Here is a 19,625-nt window from a genome sequence, read left to right as displayed (position 1 = left end):
TCTCTATGTGTGATAAAATATAATGGGAGCCATTTAAGATAGATTTAGGATTATTGATTTTATACTCTTAAAAAAGAATCTGAATCTGACTGATTTTGGCTCTAAATGTTTGATGTCTATTCAATACATTCAAGGCTATGATAAGCAGAGTGTAATTCTCATGATTGCATAATTTTGTGGTTCTTTGTTTAATTAATTGGCCTTAATGTTTGTTACATATCTTGTAATATGCTTGGACCAAATGTTTAGTTTAGAGTAGTCTTTCTGCTTCTTGTTTCATTCGTTTTTTTTGAAAATTTTATTTTTTGAAAAGTATTAGTAGTATAACTTTGTAGTATAATTTAGTCTTGTCTTTATGAATAAGCTACCGTTGTGAGTTTTTGTCTGTCCTTGGAATGTAGGCATTTTAACTTTGTTGGCTTATAATTTTAGCCAGTTCCATCCCAGACTCTAAGAAATAGCAATTGATGAACATCGTAGTTTGTTTTAGGCGCGATTAAATAAATTGTCGTGACTATGGGTATGGTTCCCGTGGCATAGTTATGATACGCAACCCCAATTCGAGTGTGCGTTTCACGTGACTCGACCACAACTTCAAACAATAATAAAAAATAAGCATGTCGTAAATCGCGGGTATATTTCATGTGGTGCGGTTTGCGACGTGTGCCAAAATGACAAGTGTACGACATCGTGACTTGTTCCAGAAATAATTCCATAAATAATTAAAAGCGGTTAAAAAGTAAAAAATACACAATAAGCTTTTAAAACATGTATTAAATCAGATAATTAGGCCAATTATTAATAGTTGAGCGACCGTTTTAAAACCACGGAACTCGGGAGTGCCTCACACCTTCTCCCGAGTTAACAGAATTCCTTACCCAGTCTTCTGTATTCGCGGACCATAAATAGAGTCAAATTTCCTCGATTTGGGATTTAAAATAAACCGGTGACTTGGGACACCATAACTTATTCCAAGTGGCGACTCTGAATTTAATAAATAATCCCATCTCGATTAATGTCTTAAATTGGAAAAAACTCCCCTATCCCCGTTCGGGAAAAAGGAGGTGTGACAATCTTCAAAAGAATGGTGATATCAATGTGCAACAGATCCATTCAAGTGATAATATGGCTGATTTGTTCACCAAATCTCTACCGACGTCAACCTTCAAGAAACTAGTGTACAAGATTGGGATGCGAAGGCTCAAGGATGTGAATTGATGCTCTCATCAGGGGGAGTTAATACGCGTTGTACTCTTTTTCCCTTACAAGGTTTTGTCCCACTGGATTTTCCTTGCAAGGTTTTTAACGAGGCAACCAAAAGACGTATTTCTAAATATGTGTACTCTTTTTCCCTCACTAGGATTTTTTTTCCCATAGGTTTTTTTTTCTAATAAAGTTTTAACGAGGTACATTATCTATGAGACATCCAAGGGGGAGTGTTATAAAAAAAATTAAATTATGGTGGATGTCTACTCTTACTCCATGATCTTCTCAAATGCTTAATGACATATTCAATGACATATTTCTATGCTTAATGATATATTCAATGACATATTTTTCTTCACTTTTCATGCCTATATAAAGGCCTTGTAATAGATAGGAAAATACACACAATTGAAGAAGAAAATCTCTTCCTTCTCTCTATCTCCATTTCTTGTTCATGTTTTACTAAATTGCTTTTATTTCATAACAACATGTCTTATTCATATTTTACTAAGTTGCTTTTATTTTATAAAAGTGTTCAGTTTGTTACGTGAGAAGAGAGACGATGGCAATTATATTATCCACTCCCATCCTTATCTCATTGATTCCTAGTTTGTTAGATATTGGTGCCATACACATTTCTTGAACAATAATAAAAGAGTTGTTCACACGGCAGGGTCATAGTATCACACTTTTGTGTCCAATTTGATGGGATTAAGAGCTTGATTTTATTAACTTCATAATAATAGATTTCAAATTCTGCTCAAGTATTTGAATTTATCCTACTGAGATCCAGAAAGTTTTTTGACATAGTTGAAATGACAATTCAATAACCAATTAATTCGAACACTTATTTTCCAATACTCGCATGACAGCTTAAAGGTTCAAAACTAAGTCAAATGGAACAATTGCATCCTTAAGGTTTTACAACTCATTTTTGATAAAAACGAGGCTGAGGTTTCCTCGACAGACAGCTAGAAGTAAACTATGTTAATGAACAGATCCCTGAAAACATGCATCATTAAGTAAAAATATAGAAACACATCATGCCAATGACTTAGTCATATTATTACAAAAAAAATCAGCCTGCAAGGTTAAGTTTGCTTCGTACGTAAGTGTTGTAGTAGCTTTCTATATCTGACTTTAGTCAAATTTTATGTCATTGGGTTATACCGATGTAAAATACATTATTTTCCATTTTCCACCCAAAGCTCAGTATTTATTTTATTACCCGACTAATTTTGATTCACGCCGAAAAATAACTCACGGGAAGAATTAAAGTAAAATTGTTTTTGAGTTCAAAGAAGACTTTCTCCGCCGACAGCTTATGTAGTGATCGATCTTATAAAACTCGTTAAGCCTCGCTTCACTCTTAGAAGATTCCCCGGTGATCAGGAGGATTTCCTTTACCTTCCACAATGATCCACCCCTAGCCGGACAGAACAACGATACGCAACATTAGCTAGGCAATCAAGGCCGGTCGAACACTTTGAGATGTACATACATGATACATGCAGTATGTAGAGGCAGAGCAAGGATTTCAAGTTTATGCTTCGAGATACTAATCATTTTAAGTTATTGGGTTCTAAATTAATAACTTGTACATATTTGATGAAAATTATAAAATAAATACATTATTTGAACTAAAACTACTGAGTTCGGCCGAACCTGTAGCCAACATTGTGTTCCGCCCTCTACATACATGGATACACAGTACCATACTTAAAGTATATACTCTCCGGTTAATGTAGTCAAATATTACTCTTGCCTTTTTACATATGTTATTGGTCAACTGAACTTTACAATTGCACGTTGGAACTCAAATGTCTCTCGCATGACCGATAGCTCTTATCCATCCACTTTTAGCATAAATGTTTGGGATATCATGACTTACGCTTATAGTTGTTAGTAAATGAGATGAGAAAAATACAAATTCTATTACTCAGATATCATTCAATTTTTCGAAATTACCTACCAAAGTCATATTTCTTTCGGTTGTAACAACAAAGTCACTTCACTATGCCTATTGCACTCAAAAGGTCACTCAACCAAATTTATTAAACTTTTGATTGCCAAATACCTATTTTACCCTCTAAATTATTAACTTTTATCTTCTATTTTTCTTTGTATGATTTTTTTCTCTTTTTAATCAATATTATGTACTTACCTATAGAACAAAAATATTTTATTTAAAAATAAAAAATAAAAAAAATATTTTTCTAGCGTATATAATGTCGAAATAATAATATAATTGGGCATAATATTCAAGAATATGTAATGCATATTACAAAAATACCTTTATTTTAAATAATTATTTTATATAGTACGTGCATGGAATATATATTTTAAAACTTTTATTTTCTGTCATTCTCAATTGTGTAAATATTTTTTGAGTTTTTTTATGTTAATATCAAAATTATTATTACGAATAAATTATTCTAATTAACTTTCTACTATGATCAATATTTTATTATTCCAACATTGTACATGCTTAAATACTATTTTAATTTTTTTAATTTATAAATATAATTTATTTATTCTAAGGTAAGTCCATAATATAAATTAAAAAGAGAAAAAAATATTATAGTAACAGCTAAAAGAAGATAAAAGTTGATAATTTAGAGGATGAAATAGGTATTTGGCGATCAAAAATTTGAGAAGTCTAGTTGAGTGACCTTGTGAGTACTATTGGCATAGTTAAGTGATTTTGTTGTTAGAAACGAAAGAAAGATGACTTTTGTAAATAATTTCGGATAGTTGAGCGACCATCTAAATAATGGACCCGAAAAATACAATGTTTTATAGAGCAAAAACATCCAAAAGATGATTGTCAATGTCTATTGTTATCTCTTCATCTAAAAGTAAATGAATGCCCAAAATGGCAGAAGTACGTACAGAAATTAATATGATCTTTTTTATTTATTTTTAGGTTAAATACATATACAACCATCTAAACTTGTCCGGAATTTTCATTTATGCACTTAAGCTAACTTTATGACTTAGTGAACACTTGATCTATGCTTAAATATATTTATTAAACACAAATTTAACATAAATGTGTTCCCACACTCAATTTGAGCGAGAAGCACACACCATGTCAGCTTCTTGTGTCAAATTGACACAGTTTTGGCTAGGTTAAATGTTCAATAGGTCATAAGCTTAGTTTGAGCGTCTAATAAGTGAAAATTCCGGGCAAATTTAGGTGGCTTTTTATGAATTTGGCCTTTATCTTTATTTGGTCATCTCCCTTTTAATTTTTTTAATACGAGTATTGAGTAGTGTTCAAAGTTCATACTAAGTTGAACTCACCTCAACTATCCTATTTGATATATGCCCACCAAACATTAAGCAAGTGAAAATTAATTTCTCAATACTTTTAATTCCTGTTGGAATTTGAATATTGATGTCCACTGGAAATAATTTATATATCAGACAGTAGAATGCTTTGTTAATCCTCTTATCTTCATCAACTAGTCTGGTAGTCAATGCCCTATAGCGCAAAATACCCAAAATGAAAATATCATTTCGTCATATATTCACACTCTATTTGTCCTCACTCCACCTAGTAGCGCTGAATTTTAGCGTCGAAAATGGTAAGTCAATTCCAGCCCATGTTGTTCAATTAAAATAATTGCATCCCCATGACATTAAATAGGACCAATCCTTGCCTTTGTACTCTAGCTCTCACATTCTCTTTAGCCAACTTGTTTCACAATGGGAACTTACCGGCCAGAATCACCACCGTACCCCGCCGGAGTCGCCGATGACGACGAATCACCGATTGAAGAAGTCCGGTTAACGGTGACCAACACCGATGACCCGACCCTACCCGTATGGACATTTAGAATGTGGTTTTTGGGCCTTTTCTCTTGTTGTTTACTCTCTTTTCTCAACCAATTTTTCTCATACCGAACGGAGCCATTAGTCATCACACAAATCACAGTTCAAGTAGCAACTCTTCCAATTGGTCACTTCTTAGCTACCGTTTTGCCGACGACAAAGTTTCGGTTACCTGGATTCGGATCCAGATTGTTTTCACTGAATCCTGGCCCGTTTAACATGAAAGAGCATGTGCTTATTTCTATATTTGCAAATGCTGGAAGTGCTTTTGGAAATGGTTCAGCTTATGCCGTTGGAATTGTGACCATTATCAAAGCTTTTTATCACAGGAATATATCATTTTTAGCTGGTTGGCTTCTTATTATTACTACTCAGGTAAGAATTTTCACATTATCCATATATTCTTACGTGACATGCAAAAAGTTGGAGCTAGGATTTGAAGTTCGAGATTATAATCATTTTAAGTTATTGGGTTCTAAATTAATATTTTATACATATTTATTGAATTTCTTAATACAAACACATGGTTCGAACAAAAACGACTGGGTTCGGCCGAACCCGCAAATATCATTGTGGCTCCGCCCGTGAATATACTCTTGACGGGTTACATTACCCGAATAGTGTTAAAAATGTTGGTATATCATCAGTGGCAGACGCACATGGTGGATATCTGGTTCAACTGAACCCGCTTCGTCAAAAAATAATATTGTGTATATGTATAAATTACGATTAAAGCTGAATAAATTTTGTATAAATATTTTATTTGAACTCACTTGACAACTACTATTTTACGATTAAAATTATATTTTTATAATATTGAACCCGCTTGCACAAAAACATGGGTCCACAACTATATATATATCATAAGTAAGCTCATATTAAATGGGAAGTGTAACAATTTACGTAAATTAGTGAGTTCGTAATTTGTCGTTTTGCAGGTTTTGGGATATGGTTGGGCTGGGCTTTTAAGGAAGTACGTAGTAGAGCCTGCGCACATGTGGTGGCCCAGTACTCTGGTTCAAGTTTCACTTTTCCGGTAATGTGATTTTTTTATTTGATGAGTTCCATTTTACTACTTTTCTATTTTGGGGTATTTCTGAAGCAATAGAACAGGATTAGTTCAATAGATTAGTCCTCAAATATAGGAGAACAGCTATTTTAATTAGATCCTAATTTAATAGAAACTGCTTGTTTATTTACGTCTTCAAACTTATTTAACTAGTACTAATTGCACAGTGAGTAGGTTATCACCTGCGAGTTTCTCTCGAAATATTCCAAAAAATAGACTTCGATTTGACACCTTTAACTAACATCTCAAATTGACTTATTCACTATACCTTTTTTCTTGTCAATCGTGCTTCCGTTTGATCCCTCTCCTTACACAAAAAAAATCTCGTTCACAATGCTCTATAAACTAAATAACTCAAGTCAAACTTTTCTTAGATCTACTCTAGTCTAAAAAGGTTATTATCTAAATAAGAAGGGAGAGCTGATTCTACAGTTGCTACACCATGTGCTATCAATACTTTGAGCATGTTATACTTGCTGCTACATTATAACACTTTAAAAAACACAACTCTCAAGGAAAATGATCAATAATTATTTTTTATTTAAATAAGACAAATGATGGACAGCTTATGGTTCCCTAGTAAGACCCTAATAGATCCTGCCGACGGCCGACCCCAAGTGGCATGGAACTCAAAACAACGGCACACACCGAAAATTTTGCTTTTTCCTCTGGAAATAATATACATATTTTTGTTCTTCCTCACTATCTATTCAAAATAATTTAATTAAATTCTTGATATGCAACAACTTATAATTCTTTGCACAAGTAGCATAATGCAAGATATGAGAACACATCCCCATAGCTGCATTTTGGTCCCCCAATTATTGATAAACTAGTCAAATAGATCGCGCGGCAAGACATATTTTTAAAAAATTTGCCGATATGGAAGGAATAACTTTTTAAAATACAAAAGATAACTAAAAATATATATAATTAAGACATACATATGAAATAATTTGAAATGGATCATATAAGGAAAATATAAAATAGAAAAATTCAAAGAAAAGTTTCGCATACCTTAATTAGAGAGAAGTTAATTAATAGTAACTCATAAAAGATATGTAATGTAAGTTCTCTTGACTTTCCTCTCTATTTAGACGATAGAAAATAGTATTATTATTGCAAGTAATAATATATAGTACTCAATTGTGACTGTATTTAGAGGTCATTAATGTTAATCATAATTACAGACTTTTGGTCTTACATAAGTCTTCTCTTCTTCTATTCATATTTAAATGTTGCTCATAAAAATATTAATAATCTTGATTCTCCAATTTTTATTAGTAACTACTCTTTTAAACTTTTGAAAATTTTAAAATAAGAAAAATGAAAATGAGGAAAACTAAAAGAAAAGAAATCTTAGAAGAAAGTGGGTTTTTTTTGGGGAGGGGGGGGGGGGCAAAATATTTTGTTTTTCGGATAATTCCTGAAAATTGTAACGATTAAAAAGCAAAAGCAAATACTAATGATGAAAGGGATGGAGTATATACCAAAATCACAGTTATGCACTAAAGAATTTCCTTATATGTTATTGGAAAGATTAAAAAGTTCTAATCAATCACTCAAAATAAAAACATATAATACTATTTACTTAATCCTTTTCTCCGTATCTTCCCAAAAATCATTGACACCCCACGTACATGACTCCAAATTACTTTTTGCATCTAATTCACCTCTGAAAGTCAATTTCATCGCAAAAACTTGACAATACATCATCCATTAACGGAGAAAACCGAAAATAGAAAAAATCCTTAAGAAAACATTGATTCATTAATGGAAAAATGATATTTAGCAAAAACTCATTTTGATCATTTTGGTAATTGTAGTACCACTACGAACAACATTGTTATAATTGTACCAGAGACATTATTATTATTGTGCCTCAAAACAGAGGTAGGAAACAGAAACTTTCCGATCTCATGATCTAAAAGTGAATATCAACTATATTAGCTTCTTTAGCAGTTTCAAAAGTTCAAACCAAATTCAAGTTTTCTAAACTGGATCTTGAATCCATGTCTCTACCTAAAACAACAAAATTTCTAAACATTCTCGCTTTTCTTTCAAATCCATCTTGTGCTTGTTCAAATTTGATAATTTCTCCACATTCCCACAAAACGCTTTTTTTTTTTTTTCAAACCTAATTTTGTGTATCATATTTTCTTTATTCGTCTTCTCTTCATCACTGCCATCATCGGAAGGATCGATAGCATCACAACCAGTGTAACAAATCCGACCAACTTTTGACATGTAGGAAGTTTCAACCTAATTCATTATGACGGTGAGGGAGGAAAGGGTGATATGTATGATATTCTTGAGAAAATAAATTAAAGGGCCAAAGAACAATGCGTAACCGAAGCCTTCCACCGAATAGGAAAATGTCCAGCAATAACCTTGTCATCGGCTCTTGTGTAACTAAAAGAGCGCCATGTCTTGCAGCCATTGTCCCTGTTGTTGCAGAGCCAACAGTCTGCAGCATCTCCAAGCCATTGTCATAACCGTCGTCAATGAAGCCAGTGAGGAGCTTCAATAAATCACCAAATGTAATAGAATGAATGGAGAGGAAAAGATCAATTCAGCGTCGTTGTCCTATGGGTTTAATTCTCAAATTGGGTATATTAGATTAGTTTGAAGAGGAGTGATGTACAGTGAGGGAACAAAAGAGTTTGCACCTTCTTAAACATCTTTTAGAAATAGTTGTGTCTATAGTTGTGACTCTTCACATGTACGGTGCGGGAACAAAAGAATTTGCACCTTCTTAGACATCGTTTAGGAACATTTGTGACTATAATTGTGACCCTTGACATGTCATTTTTTTTTAAAAAAGACTCTTGGATTTTCATACTAAGAAAATAGATGAAACAGGCAAAAAAAGGACAAAAAAGAGGAGTAAATAGACTTCCTAGTTGTTAAGAGATGCCACATCACTCCTTCATGTCCCTCCTTTAGATTAATATATAGATTTTATTTTTGATCCTTATTTAACCAACACAATTAATCTTCATTAATCAAAATGTGCCTTTTATACTCTTTATGTAGGGGGTATGTTTCAGACTATATTTAGAATCATACTACACTCAGAGATGGAGTAACATTATTTAACATGACACATGGATAGCTAAATGGTAACAGTTGGAGTAATATTTTTCTTAAATTTGTGGAGATTCATAAGGGGAAGGATATGCACATTCCAATCAATTGAAGCTTATTTTGTTCGACAAGATAGCACAAGATCAACATCGAAATTCGTCAATAACTGAGGGACTAAAAATACAAAATATTTGCTGGTCCTGTAAAAGATAGCTAAAGAGTCTCTTTTCCAGGTAGAGTACTATAATCAACACAATCAACACACTTGCAACGTATCAGGAAAACCAGAATCTGAGAATAACTGATGGATGACAAACCAAACAGGAAACAACTTACAGGCTACTAAGAAAATGGGGTGGCGCATGTTAAAGAGAGAATTTTACATTTGTACATTGAATATTTTCATAGTACTCACAGTTTGCTGTTAGTAGAATTAAACTTTTTCACAATGTGTTAGATTTACAAACCTATGCATACTGAAAATTTTGCATGATAATATTTCAATAGTGGAAAGGAACTTCGGACGAAATCTGAAGCCATCCCTTTACCTTCACTGTTGAGCGCCAATCGATAACCAAGATGGTTCACCTGCTGACATCTCTAAGCTGTATTAGAAGATTAAAATAGGCTCCCAAATTCAAGTCATTCTGGGATCAGAAAAAGACAGTCCAATTTAGCTCTAGTCTAACTCCATTATTTTGCATGATTGGAGCAAAGTACCGGGAGAAATAACCACATTGATTCCCTTGAATGGTATAGCACATATTTAGCAATGACCTCAATAATCCATTCCAAAATCCTACCTGAATCATAAAAACAAGTCAAACATCTGCAAGTTTCACAAATTCATCTTCTTGATAAATATCATGCAATTAGAAACAAGAACACAGCCTTTCTTTTTGTAGGATGGATTATTGTAGTCATACTTATATACAGTTAAAGCTATAAGAATCTCCCACCTGGCTGTAATTTTTTTTTTTCTTGTGATAACGTACTCGCACATGCATGTAACTTAGTTTCTATCTACTGCTTATCGTGACAATAGCTGGAAAAGAATGTCTAGTATCTCTCTTCCCTGCACCCTCTTCGCAGGAATTTCTGACCAGACGAATCACAAATCCAATTTTTATTTTAAATTTCCCAAAATCATTTTGTAAGTTTCTATTCAACAACAACAACGTCACCTCAATCACAAGCAAGTTAAGGTCGGCTATATGAATCTTCATTATAAGTTTTCTGTTACTATTTCAAATTTTCTCGTTCATTTCAAGCTATCTGATGGTTTAAAAGCTTCTCCAGGTGCACTCTCATATAAAACAACTGAACTGCTTTTCTTTCTCAAACGGATCAAAGGTGCAGAAAATCATTAACACAGATTGATCTTTGCAGGGCCTTGCATGAGAAAGATGATCGGCGCATGTCACGAGCAAAATTTTTCCTCATTGCATTAGTATGCAGCTTTTGCTGGTATCTAGTACCAGGATATCTCTTCTCAACGCTCACGAGCATCTCATGGATCTGCTGGGCATTCTCCAAATCAGTGACAGCTCAGCAAATTGGATCAGGCATGAGGGGCCTTGGACTTGGAGCTATAACCCTGGATTGGTCTGCTGTGGCATCCTTCTTGTTCAGTCCCCTCATCTGCCCTTTCTTTGCCATTGTCAATGTCTTTGCAGGGTACATGTTGATAATATACATGGTGATCCCAATAGCATATTGGGGGTTTGACTTGTATGGTGCTAAAAAATTTCCCATTTTCTCGTCACACTTATTCACAGCACAAGGTCAGAAGTACGATATATCAGCCATCGTGAATGACAAGTTTGAGCTAGATATAGGGAAGTATGAGGAGCAAGGGCGGATACATATAAGCATGTTCTTTGCTCTCACTTACGGTTTTGGTTTTGCTACTATAGCATCCACTCTTACACACGTGGCATTGTTCTACGGAAGGTAAAACACACTCTAACTATATCAAGACACAGTACTACTGTTTTGTCAAATTTGCTCCTTATGTTTTACAACCTAGAGCCCAGACAAGGAAATTAAAATATACAAGTAATTTTTTAAATGAAATATACATGTTTTATCGTCCCAAAAGTTGATTTGTCAGTCTATTTTAAACTTGTCCAAACTTTTGACATCTCAACTGCTACATATTTACAGCTGTTTAGCAGCAACTTCCATAAATAAATGGAACTATGAATATGGATGAGAATTATTTGTTAATAACTACAACAGTCGTGGTAAAGGATTGTCTTTATTGTCTACTTGCAATTTGTAGGGAAATCTATGAAAGATTCCGCGCTTCATACAAGGGAAAGGAGGATATTCACACAAGACTTATGAGGAAATACAAAGACATACCTTCTTGGTGGTTTAATGCATTGCTTCTGGTGACACTCACAGTCTCCCTAATCCTCTGCATTTTCTTGAATAACCAAGTTCAGATGCCATGGTGGGGGCTTCTATTTGCAAGTGCTATTGCTTTTATCTTCACACTTCCAATCAGCATCATAACAGCTACAACAAACCAGGTGATAAATCACACACATTTACACCTATATTTAGACCACCAAGCATGTCTTTCCTATCAGATTGATTAGCATGCTTGAACTGCTAGTCTGTTATCCTGCAAAAGCTATTTACATCAACCTTCAAAAGAAATCTTACTGTAGATTTGTTGGAGCTTGTAGAAGCTGTAAACACTACTAAACGATTAACATTCACTCTTTGTTTAACATACCAATATGCATGCCCCAATCAGAATCTGATACCTTAAAACTAGTAGGATTTATTACAAGAACAAATCCAAGATCATCACCCTTGTTATTTCAATAGAGTTCTTTCCAAGCTTCTTATTTATGATGCTAATTTGCAGACCCCAGGCTTGAACATAATCACTGAATATGTCATGGGAATTATACTTCCAGGAAGACCAATAGCCAATGTGTGCTTCAAAGTCTATGGGTACATGAGTATGTCACAGGCTGTCTCTTTCCTCAGCGACTTCAAACTCGGCCACTACATGAAGATCCCACCTCGATCAATGTTCTTGGTTCAGGTAGATTCGCTTTACTGTTTCTGCCAATAAATTGGAAATACAGCAGTGATTAACTCAGAGCTTCTGGTATACAGTAGAGATTAGCACTAGCATTTTCCTAGGTAGAGAAACCACAATGAAGAAGCTTCTCGATGTCTTTAAGACATCCAGGATAATCACCAGCATTTTAATTCAGAAAGAAACAACATGCTTTACGTGCCAAGATATAAATGAGTGAACGAAATAAAAACATTAGATCACAGGATAGATGTATGGATGTTAAGATCACTTTCTATGGACCGTGTTTACATTTCCAAATCCATCATTCAAATCCCAATATCCTCCAACCCCAAACTTTTTTCTTAAAAAAAACACGGAAAGCACCAAAGGGCATTTACCTCACTTTTTAGTAGATTTTACTCCAATCAGATGCATGCTAAGTTATGTGTGCAATGCTCATTAAAAGCAGCTATAAAGGGTAGAATCAATAGAGCATACAAGTAAAACAAGTAATACAAAGTTAGGATTTCATAATCTATCAACATACACAAGAATTTAGCAGTTTATCTCTTTCATCTGGAAGTATTGAGACACGTTACTTAACAGGCTTAGTCAATGTTTTCCAGCAACTAGAATAGCAGTGTTCCACAGTAAATTCCAGAGTAAAAGAATATTTTTCATTCTTGTACGTTAAATTTCAGTTTTTAGGAACAATAATTTCCGGAACTATCAACATATCTGTGGCGTGGTGGCTGCTAAACTCCATCGAGAACATATGTCAAGATGATCTCCTCCCACCAGACAGTCCATGGACATGCCCAGGAGATCGTGTGTTTTTTGATGCATCAGTTATCTGGGGTTTGGTCGGACCAAAAAGGATTTTTGGATCTCTTGGGAACTACAGCTCCATGAACTGGTTCTTCCTCGGAGGCGCAGTAGGACCTGTTATAGTGTGGCTCTTGCATAAAGTGTTTCCAACAAAATCATGGATTCCCCTGATTAACCTTCCAGTTCTTCTGGGAGCCACAGGTGCCATGCCACCAGCAACACCATTAAATTATAACGCATGGGTAATAGTCGGCACAATTTTCAACTTCTTCATATTCCGCTACCGAAAGCAATGGTGGCAAAGATACAACTATATCCTATCCGCGGCGCTGGATGCAGGAGTAGCTTTCATGGCAGTCCTACTATATTTCTCATTGGGAATGGAGAATAAAGGACTGACTTGGTGGGGTACTAATGGGGAACACTGCGAATTGGCAACTTGTCCCACAGCCAAAGGCATAGCTGTTGATGGGTGTCCAGCTAGATAACTGGATATATTTAGAACAATTTATATGTATTTAAGGGCCCAAAATTATCTCTATCTTCTCTTAAATAGTATTCAGAAGTTACACACTTAGATCTGGAAAATCATCATCACTTTAATGCATGTTCAGGTTCTCTGTACTATTTCTCCCACCTAAATTCTCTCTTGTAAGTAATGACATACATTCTTGGAGAAAAAAGAAAGTCAAAGCATTTGCCATGGAAGAAATTAAATGGTTCCCCATATGGCTTCTCCAATTTTGGTTATAGAAAAGAAATTCATGCACTTGCGATTTGCGAAGATACTCTCCGAGTCTGAAAGCCATTATGCACCCATCAGTCTGAAGTTGAAAGAGGAACACTACATGTGCACAAACACGGTAGTACTAGGGAGCTACCATAAGCAACTCAAAATTCACTAACAAGGTTTTACTGAAAGCAATTATGAATCCATTAGTCTAAAGTAGAGGAACAACTACCAGATGCATATAGACAGCCATGTGCTACCAAACATTATTTGGCAGCTCATTCCAATCATTAAAGGGCAGGAAGATACAGCACTGATAGGTAAGAATGGAAATCCTTTAAGAGTGAGATGAAGACAACACTACTTTTATTTCTTTGATAATTCCATGATTTCAACAGGTATGGAAAAGCCTAAGCAAAATGATTACACTGGGAGTGCATCTATCTCAAATAAACATTAAAAAGGAATGCCAACCTGGTATAATCTTGGTAATAATCTTGGTATAAGTTGGCTTAACTATGAAGAGGATGGGAATTCATATTGTACCCCACTCAAGATGAATGCACTGTGAGCCACTGGTTATACTCATCCATCCGAATTATAAATGAGCTGGAACTAGGAGAACCACCTCCACCATATGCCTGCATGTTAAAGAAGCAAAACATTTGTGGGTATGACAAGTAAAGAGTACGAGACTGTGTTTGTATGTAGGAGGGTGGCTGGGAAGAGCATAGCTGGCAGCATAATTTTCACAGTTAGTATAAGGAGTCGCTGTCTCGCTTAGTGGTGAGGAATATCTTCAAGATGAATAGAAGTGAATCATGATGCACACCTTGGCAACCTCTGAAGTATCAGTAGCTGCATCTACAGTCCTCAGACACATCTTGAGATTCTTCCGCTGAAGGTATATGACTGCTCCTATAGGCCTGGGGTATAAAAGATTTAAAGTAAATGCAGCTGTTCTATGTACAGAATTGAGGTAAAAGCATCAAATAACCTCAGATATGCTCTCCACATAAATAGTCATGAATGTGGATCATGAAGCTTTTAATTTTTGACTGAACTTGATATCTTTCTGGTTGGAAAAGAAAGAATTAAAAGGTCTCGCTGCCCATGCACCACGTTAAAGAAAAGAAAAAGATAAATAAACATAGAAACCTGAGTCCAGCTGCAGCGCTTTTCTTGCTTAGTTCCTTGCCAATTTCATCACTTAATTCTGAATTTCCATCAGCTCTAATTCCCTAAAAGATAAAACAGAATTTAGATACTCAACTTAGTCATCTTGAGAAGGGGAAACAAAAATTACAATTATAAACGACATAGATGTAGCATTGCTAAGCATGAATAACCTGGCATATGGAACACCTATAGAAGATTGAAACAAGTCAAGCAGACAACTGTACAACATGTTATGAAGAGCTGAAATTAAGTATTCTAAACCCTGACATACATTCAGCTGTGCTCTCATGGACTTCATAGTATATTGATTGTTATGGATTGAATTTGCCAACATAAAGAAAACGTCATAAAGAATTATTCTTTACCAAGCATTCACCATAAAGTCCTCTCCCCAGCCGAATTTTGAAAAACTTATCCAGCAACTTCTGTGCAGCAGCCAGTCTCTTTGAAATATGGGAGTTACCATTAGCAATTAAATCGCCAGTGGTAATCCCCATTAGCTGTTTTAGGAAGTAAAACAAAATTATTACTGTTATACTTTACCGAGGAAAGACATATTATGTGAACGGGAATGCAACATGAATTTATCTAGTTCATTCTCCATATGTGCAATAAAATAGAAAATCTACATAGCATCAAATGCGTACTTTACTATCTCCGGTAAAAGAAAAGGAAAAGAGGAAATCTTATTATACCAAAAGAGGCTACTGCATTGCACATATTGCTTTGAAAAAGGCCATATGGAAAAGCAAAATGTATGCAACCCTCATCAAATATGGCTCGGGGAGTACAACCATGAAAAATTGATTACCTCCTTGATATCATTTTGCAAGGGAAAAGAGACATACATCTAAGTTTAACCGGAAGGTATTATCCACAGGCGAACTTTAATCGCAAAGATTTACAGCTATTTAAGCAAATTTTTATCTCTTAGTTGTTGCACGTTTCACTCAATCCCAAAGAGAATTAACTGCGAACCTGTTCATACATATGTGGATTAGTGATGCAGTTCAGTTTTGAACGCCACTGGCTGATTCCAATACCAAAGGCTGTAATATCAGGCAAACTCCACCTGCGAAGATCTCCATTCTCAATATATTTCAGAACATTTTTAACTTGATCTTGAAAAGTATAGTTTAGCAAGCTGATAGCATCACCCTCCTGTGCATTAAACAAACACATATATCACCACTTTAGGAGCTAATCACTTTGAAAAACAATCTAACCCAAAATAAGTATTGTCGGTGAGCACACAATAGAATGTACCTTATTGGATCCAACCTCTGAAAGCCTAGAAGAGAAATGTTCATAGACAGCAATAGAACTAGATTTCTCGAGGTTGACATGAAATGCGAGACTCCCACCAGAACTTTGACTCATAGGGAGCTCCATAAGTGCTGACTTCCGGTGATCAAACCCTACTATCCTAATTAAAATTTAAAAAAATAAATCACTTCATAGCCCGTCTCCAACTTCCAGAACCACTATCAAAGTCAAAACCAACAGCGCAGCTACTCAGCTAGCATCTGAAGAAATCTGTATTTATTAAAAAAAGAAAAAAAGAAACTAACTGGCATGAGGTCCGACGAGCAAGCTCCACTGCAAATCCTTTAGGACCAACAAAATCAAGAAAGTAGCAATTCTGCAGCCCGTCAATACACAAGTCTTCAACTCTATAAAAAAAGAATTACAAACAAAGGACAAAATTACATGCTCAACCGCTGAGACGTGTTGAAATAAATAATAAAAGGAGACTCCTGGGTAAAATTACAGATTCGATTATCCTTTTAAACTATGAGCAAAAGCAAACTCCTGCTATTACTTGCAATTAAACCTGCCTGCAATGCAAATGACCTAGACCAAACAGCTTAGCTCAATTAATCAAACTCAATCAATTAGGCCTCAATCAAGAATTAGTTAGGATTGAATGCATGATTCCTCTTTATTCATTTTGCTCTGTTCAGGTAGTACCTAAATGATTCATCATAGTTAAACTAAATTTTAGGTCATTTTCCAGCATTCCTCTTCCTTTATTTCGTTTTTTTACTTACGACTAAGCCTTGTGAAGCTCACATATGCCGACTAGGTACCTGAAGGGTTCAACGGAAGAGAAAGGCAAGACGAGGTAAGGGAGGTTGAGACGAGAGTGAAAGAGGTGTGCGAAAAGCGCAGCAAAAGCTCCGGAGAATGAAGGATAATTGTAGAGTATGAGGTTTGGTATTTTGTCTTCCGATGCTTTAGCCAACGCTTTCAATGCTGCTTGTGACCTGAAGCACCGAATTAACGGCGGCGCAAAACCGTAACTCCGGTACCGGCAAATTGACAGTGCCATTACGCCGTCGCAAGAGCGGCTAATCTGTACTGAGATTGAGGAATTTTTTACCCGAAGGTGCACGTTTGGCTCAATAATTACGCGGAGTGTTTTGTTTTGGGTAAAAATCATTTACAGGCCCGACAAATCAAACTCATCATCAAACTTTAAGGATTATCATTCTAAGGTAGCTTTTTAAAATACGTATTTTACCCTCTACAATATTTATCTCTTATTTTTATTCTTTAATATAATGATATTCTTTATTTTAATTTATGTCTTCAACTTACCCATAGACAAACTAAAAAAATTTTTTCGAAAAGAACGAGAAGCAGTAGTCAAGCATATCAGTTAAAAATATTTTATAGTAAAATAAATAAAAAATTATAATAAATCATTTATGTGTATCGGTAATTCTATTAATAGCGGTCAAAACTCAATCTATTTACAAAACTGAGAATAAAAAAGAGTAATTTTTTAATAAATTATACAATGCATGTAATAAAAAAGATAATGGGGTAAAATAGAGGTAAATTTTATAATAAATTTACAAAAATTATCTATATACACTTTACATAAACTTTAATTATAATTTAGAAAAAATCTAGTAATAACAATCAAAACTCAAAAATGTATATACACGTAGAGAATAATAAAAAGTGAAAATTAAAATCACACACACCTACATATGTTATATGCATTTTAATATACATAATATTAAAATAATAATAATAATAAAGTCGCAATATATTTTATAAAAAAATTATAATATAATTATTTTATTTATAATGTTAGTGAACTTAGATTAAATTATATAATATTTTTAACTTATGAATAAATACATGCATTAAAAATATCTAAAAAGTATATTATATATGGAGAGTTGAAAATATTAAGGGTAAAATAGACATTGCGTAAGATAAAAAGATGAAAATGACAATTGTTTAAAGTTAGAAGATGAATTTTATTTTTAGAGTAAAATCAGGGATGTAAATGATTTTCCGCTTGCAGGTGTTATATAGTGAATATATATGTCGCGAATATATATGTCGCATTAACGGAAAATGGCCAAAATTGACCTTAAACTATACAAAATAGAGTAATAATGCGCTGTGTTTTCTAGCTTAAGAACCACATTTATAAAAAGTCTTTATAAAAAAGTGAATACAAGAACTACAAGGACATTAAAAGGTTCTCTATTAGAAAACATAGTATTTCTATCAACAAGTACATAATTGAGTGAACAAAAATGCACCTAATTACGAGAACATTCAAATATTGATTTAAATAGTATAAAATATTCAAATAAATCATAATCAAACAAAATGACACAAGACAATCTACAAAAGCAAACTTGGTAAAACAGAGTTCTTAAAAAAACGAAAACAGAGACATGAGTGCCATATATTTTGGCTACAGGCTCGTTAAGTGTTCATTTTCTTTTGCATGGAATTGGCTCCAATGGCCGCAAGAACCCTGGAGGAACTCCTGCACCGACAACTATCAGCAAATCTTCTATTTGCTCAGCAACGAGAGAGTGAGAAAGAGAGATGTTTTTAATCTAGTCAGTGGGGCTAGGCAGGGCTTTGTCCGAGCTGGAGCTTATTTCAGCATTTTTTTTTAAAAATCCTGTCAAATCTGAGTTGGAGGTCTGTTAGGGAAAATGGGTATATGTGCTCCATTTGACTAAGGGCAGGGATAATTTTGTGCCCAAAATCGAACGGAGGGCATTATTGCTCTTAGAGCTGTTCGTCGGTCGGTACGGTATGATATTTAGATATTTTGGCTCGGTATTTTCAATATTCGGTTTCGTAAAATGTTATACCAATACCGTACCTAATTAAATTCGGTATGGTTCGGTTTTTCTCCTTTCCATTTCGGTTTATTCGGTTCGGTAGCTTCGGTTTGAATACTAACTAGTGCATAGAGTCATAGACGGTAATATTCTTAATTAAAGTACTCAAAAGTACAAAACTAAAAACCTTTGTTGACAAGAGTTCTGTCAAAAAATGGTAAATACCAACCTAGATAGAAAAAATTTAGAGAAATATCTTGTTACTTGCTTAGAGTTAATTGATGAACTTAGAAAATAAAGGAAAGTAAAATTTTAGATTTCTTATATTTATGTTATAATTAATAAAATGTGTATTGTGTAATATAATATATATTTCGGTACGGTATCAGTATTTCGATATTTTATTTTAAAATACCAAATACCATACCTAATGCCAATTTTTTTAAAAAAAACTTAAACCAAATACCATACCGAATACCAAAATATGAATATCGAATACCAAAATTTTTAGTTTCTGTACGGTAATTCGATATTTACTAA

General features: G+C 34.3%; 2 protein-coding genes across 10 annotated transcripts; one reads left to right on the top strand and one right to left on the bottom strand.

Annotated features, from left to right (window-relative positions):
* The first annotated feature begins 4,618 nt into the window (after positions 1-4,618).
* On the top strand, positions 4,619-13,694 carry LOC104105754 (oligopeptide transporter 4). Its single transcript, XM_009614142.4, has 6 exons — positions 4,619-5,418; positions 5,982-6,079; positions 10,589-11,152; positions 11,484-11,736; positions 12,081-12,263; positions 12,944-13,694. The coding sequence occupies exons 1-6, from the start codon at positions 4,918-4,920 to the stop codon at positions 13,556-13,558; spliced, it is 2,214 nt and encodes a 737-aa protein (XP_009612437.1). The 5' UTR covers positions 4,619-4,917; the 3' UTR covers positions 13,559-13,694.
* LOC104105755 (uncharacterized) lies at positions 9,565-17,439 on the bottom strand. 9 transcript variants are annotated; one of them, XR_011410737.1, is made up of 10 exons: positions 17,070-17,437; positions 16,551-16,652; positions 16,246-16,405; positions 15,958-16,140; positions 15,345-15,479; positions 14,959-15,041; positions 14,633-14,726; positions 14,347-14,441; positions 11,567-12,283; positions 9,565-10,966 (listed from the first exon to the last, which is right to left on the bottom strand). XR_011410737.1 is itself a non-coding variant. In XM_033658566.2 (9 exons), the coding sequence occupies exons 1-8, from the start codon at positions 17,420-17,422 to the stop codon at positions 14,352-14,354; spliced, it is 1,200 nt and encodes a 399-aa protein (XP_033514457.1). In that variant the 5' UTR covers positions 17,423-17,438; the 3' UTR covers positions 9,565-12,283; positions 14,318-14,351. The 9 variants fall into 9 exon arrangements, 3 of the variants coding, with proteins under 3 accessions (XP_033514457.1, XP_009612438.1, XP_070039976.1); XR_011410736.1 differs by having other exon boundaries at positions 9,565-10,002; XR_011410738.1 differs by having other exon boundaries at positions 9,565-9,787.
* Positions 17,440-19,625: the final 2,186 nt, after the last annotated feature.

This window comes from Nicotiana tomentosiformis, chromosome 1 (genome assembly GCF_000390325.3).
Source record: "Nicotiana tomentosiformis chromosome 1, ASM39032v3, whole genome shotgun sequence".
NCBI lineage: Eukaryota > Viridiplantae > Streptophyta > Magnoliopsida > Solanales > Solanaceae > Nicotiana > Nicotiana tomentosiformis.
The sequence above is the reverse complement of the archived record's forward strand: the minus strand, read 5'-3'. Positions and strand labels throughout refer to the sequence as shown.

Excerpts from the sequence above, each read along its gene's own strand:
- LOC104105754 (XM_009614142.4), top strand. The coding sequence starts at position 4,918 with ATGGGAACTTACCGGCCAGAATCACCACCGTACCCCGCCGGAGTCGCC. Across the intron at positions 6,080-10,588 it reads GTTCAAGTTTCACTTTTCCG|GGCCTTGCATGAGAAAGATG; the intron begins GTAATGTGATTT and ends TGATCTTTGCAG. Across the intron at positions 11,153-11,483 it reads GTGGCATTGTTCTACGGAAG|GGAAATCTATGAAAGATTCC; the intron begins GTAAAACACACT and ends TGCAATTTGTAG.
- LOC104105755 (XM_033658566.2), bottom strand. The coding sequence starts at position 17,422 with ATGATTTTTACCCAAAACAAAACACTCCGCGTAATTATTGAGCCAAAC. Across the intron at positions 14,727-14,958 it reads AGCGCTGCAGCTGGACTCAG|GCCTATAGGAGCAGTCATAT; the intron begins GTTTCTATGTTT and ends TTTATACCCCAG. Across the intron at positions 14,442-14,632 it reads ATACTTCAGAGGTTGCCAAG|GCATATGGTGGAGGTGGTTC; the intron begins GTGTGCATCATG and ends TTTAACATGCAG.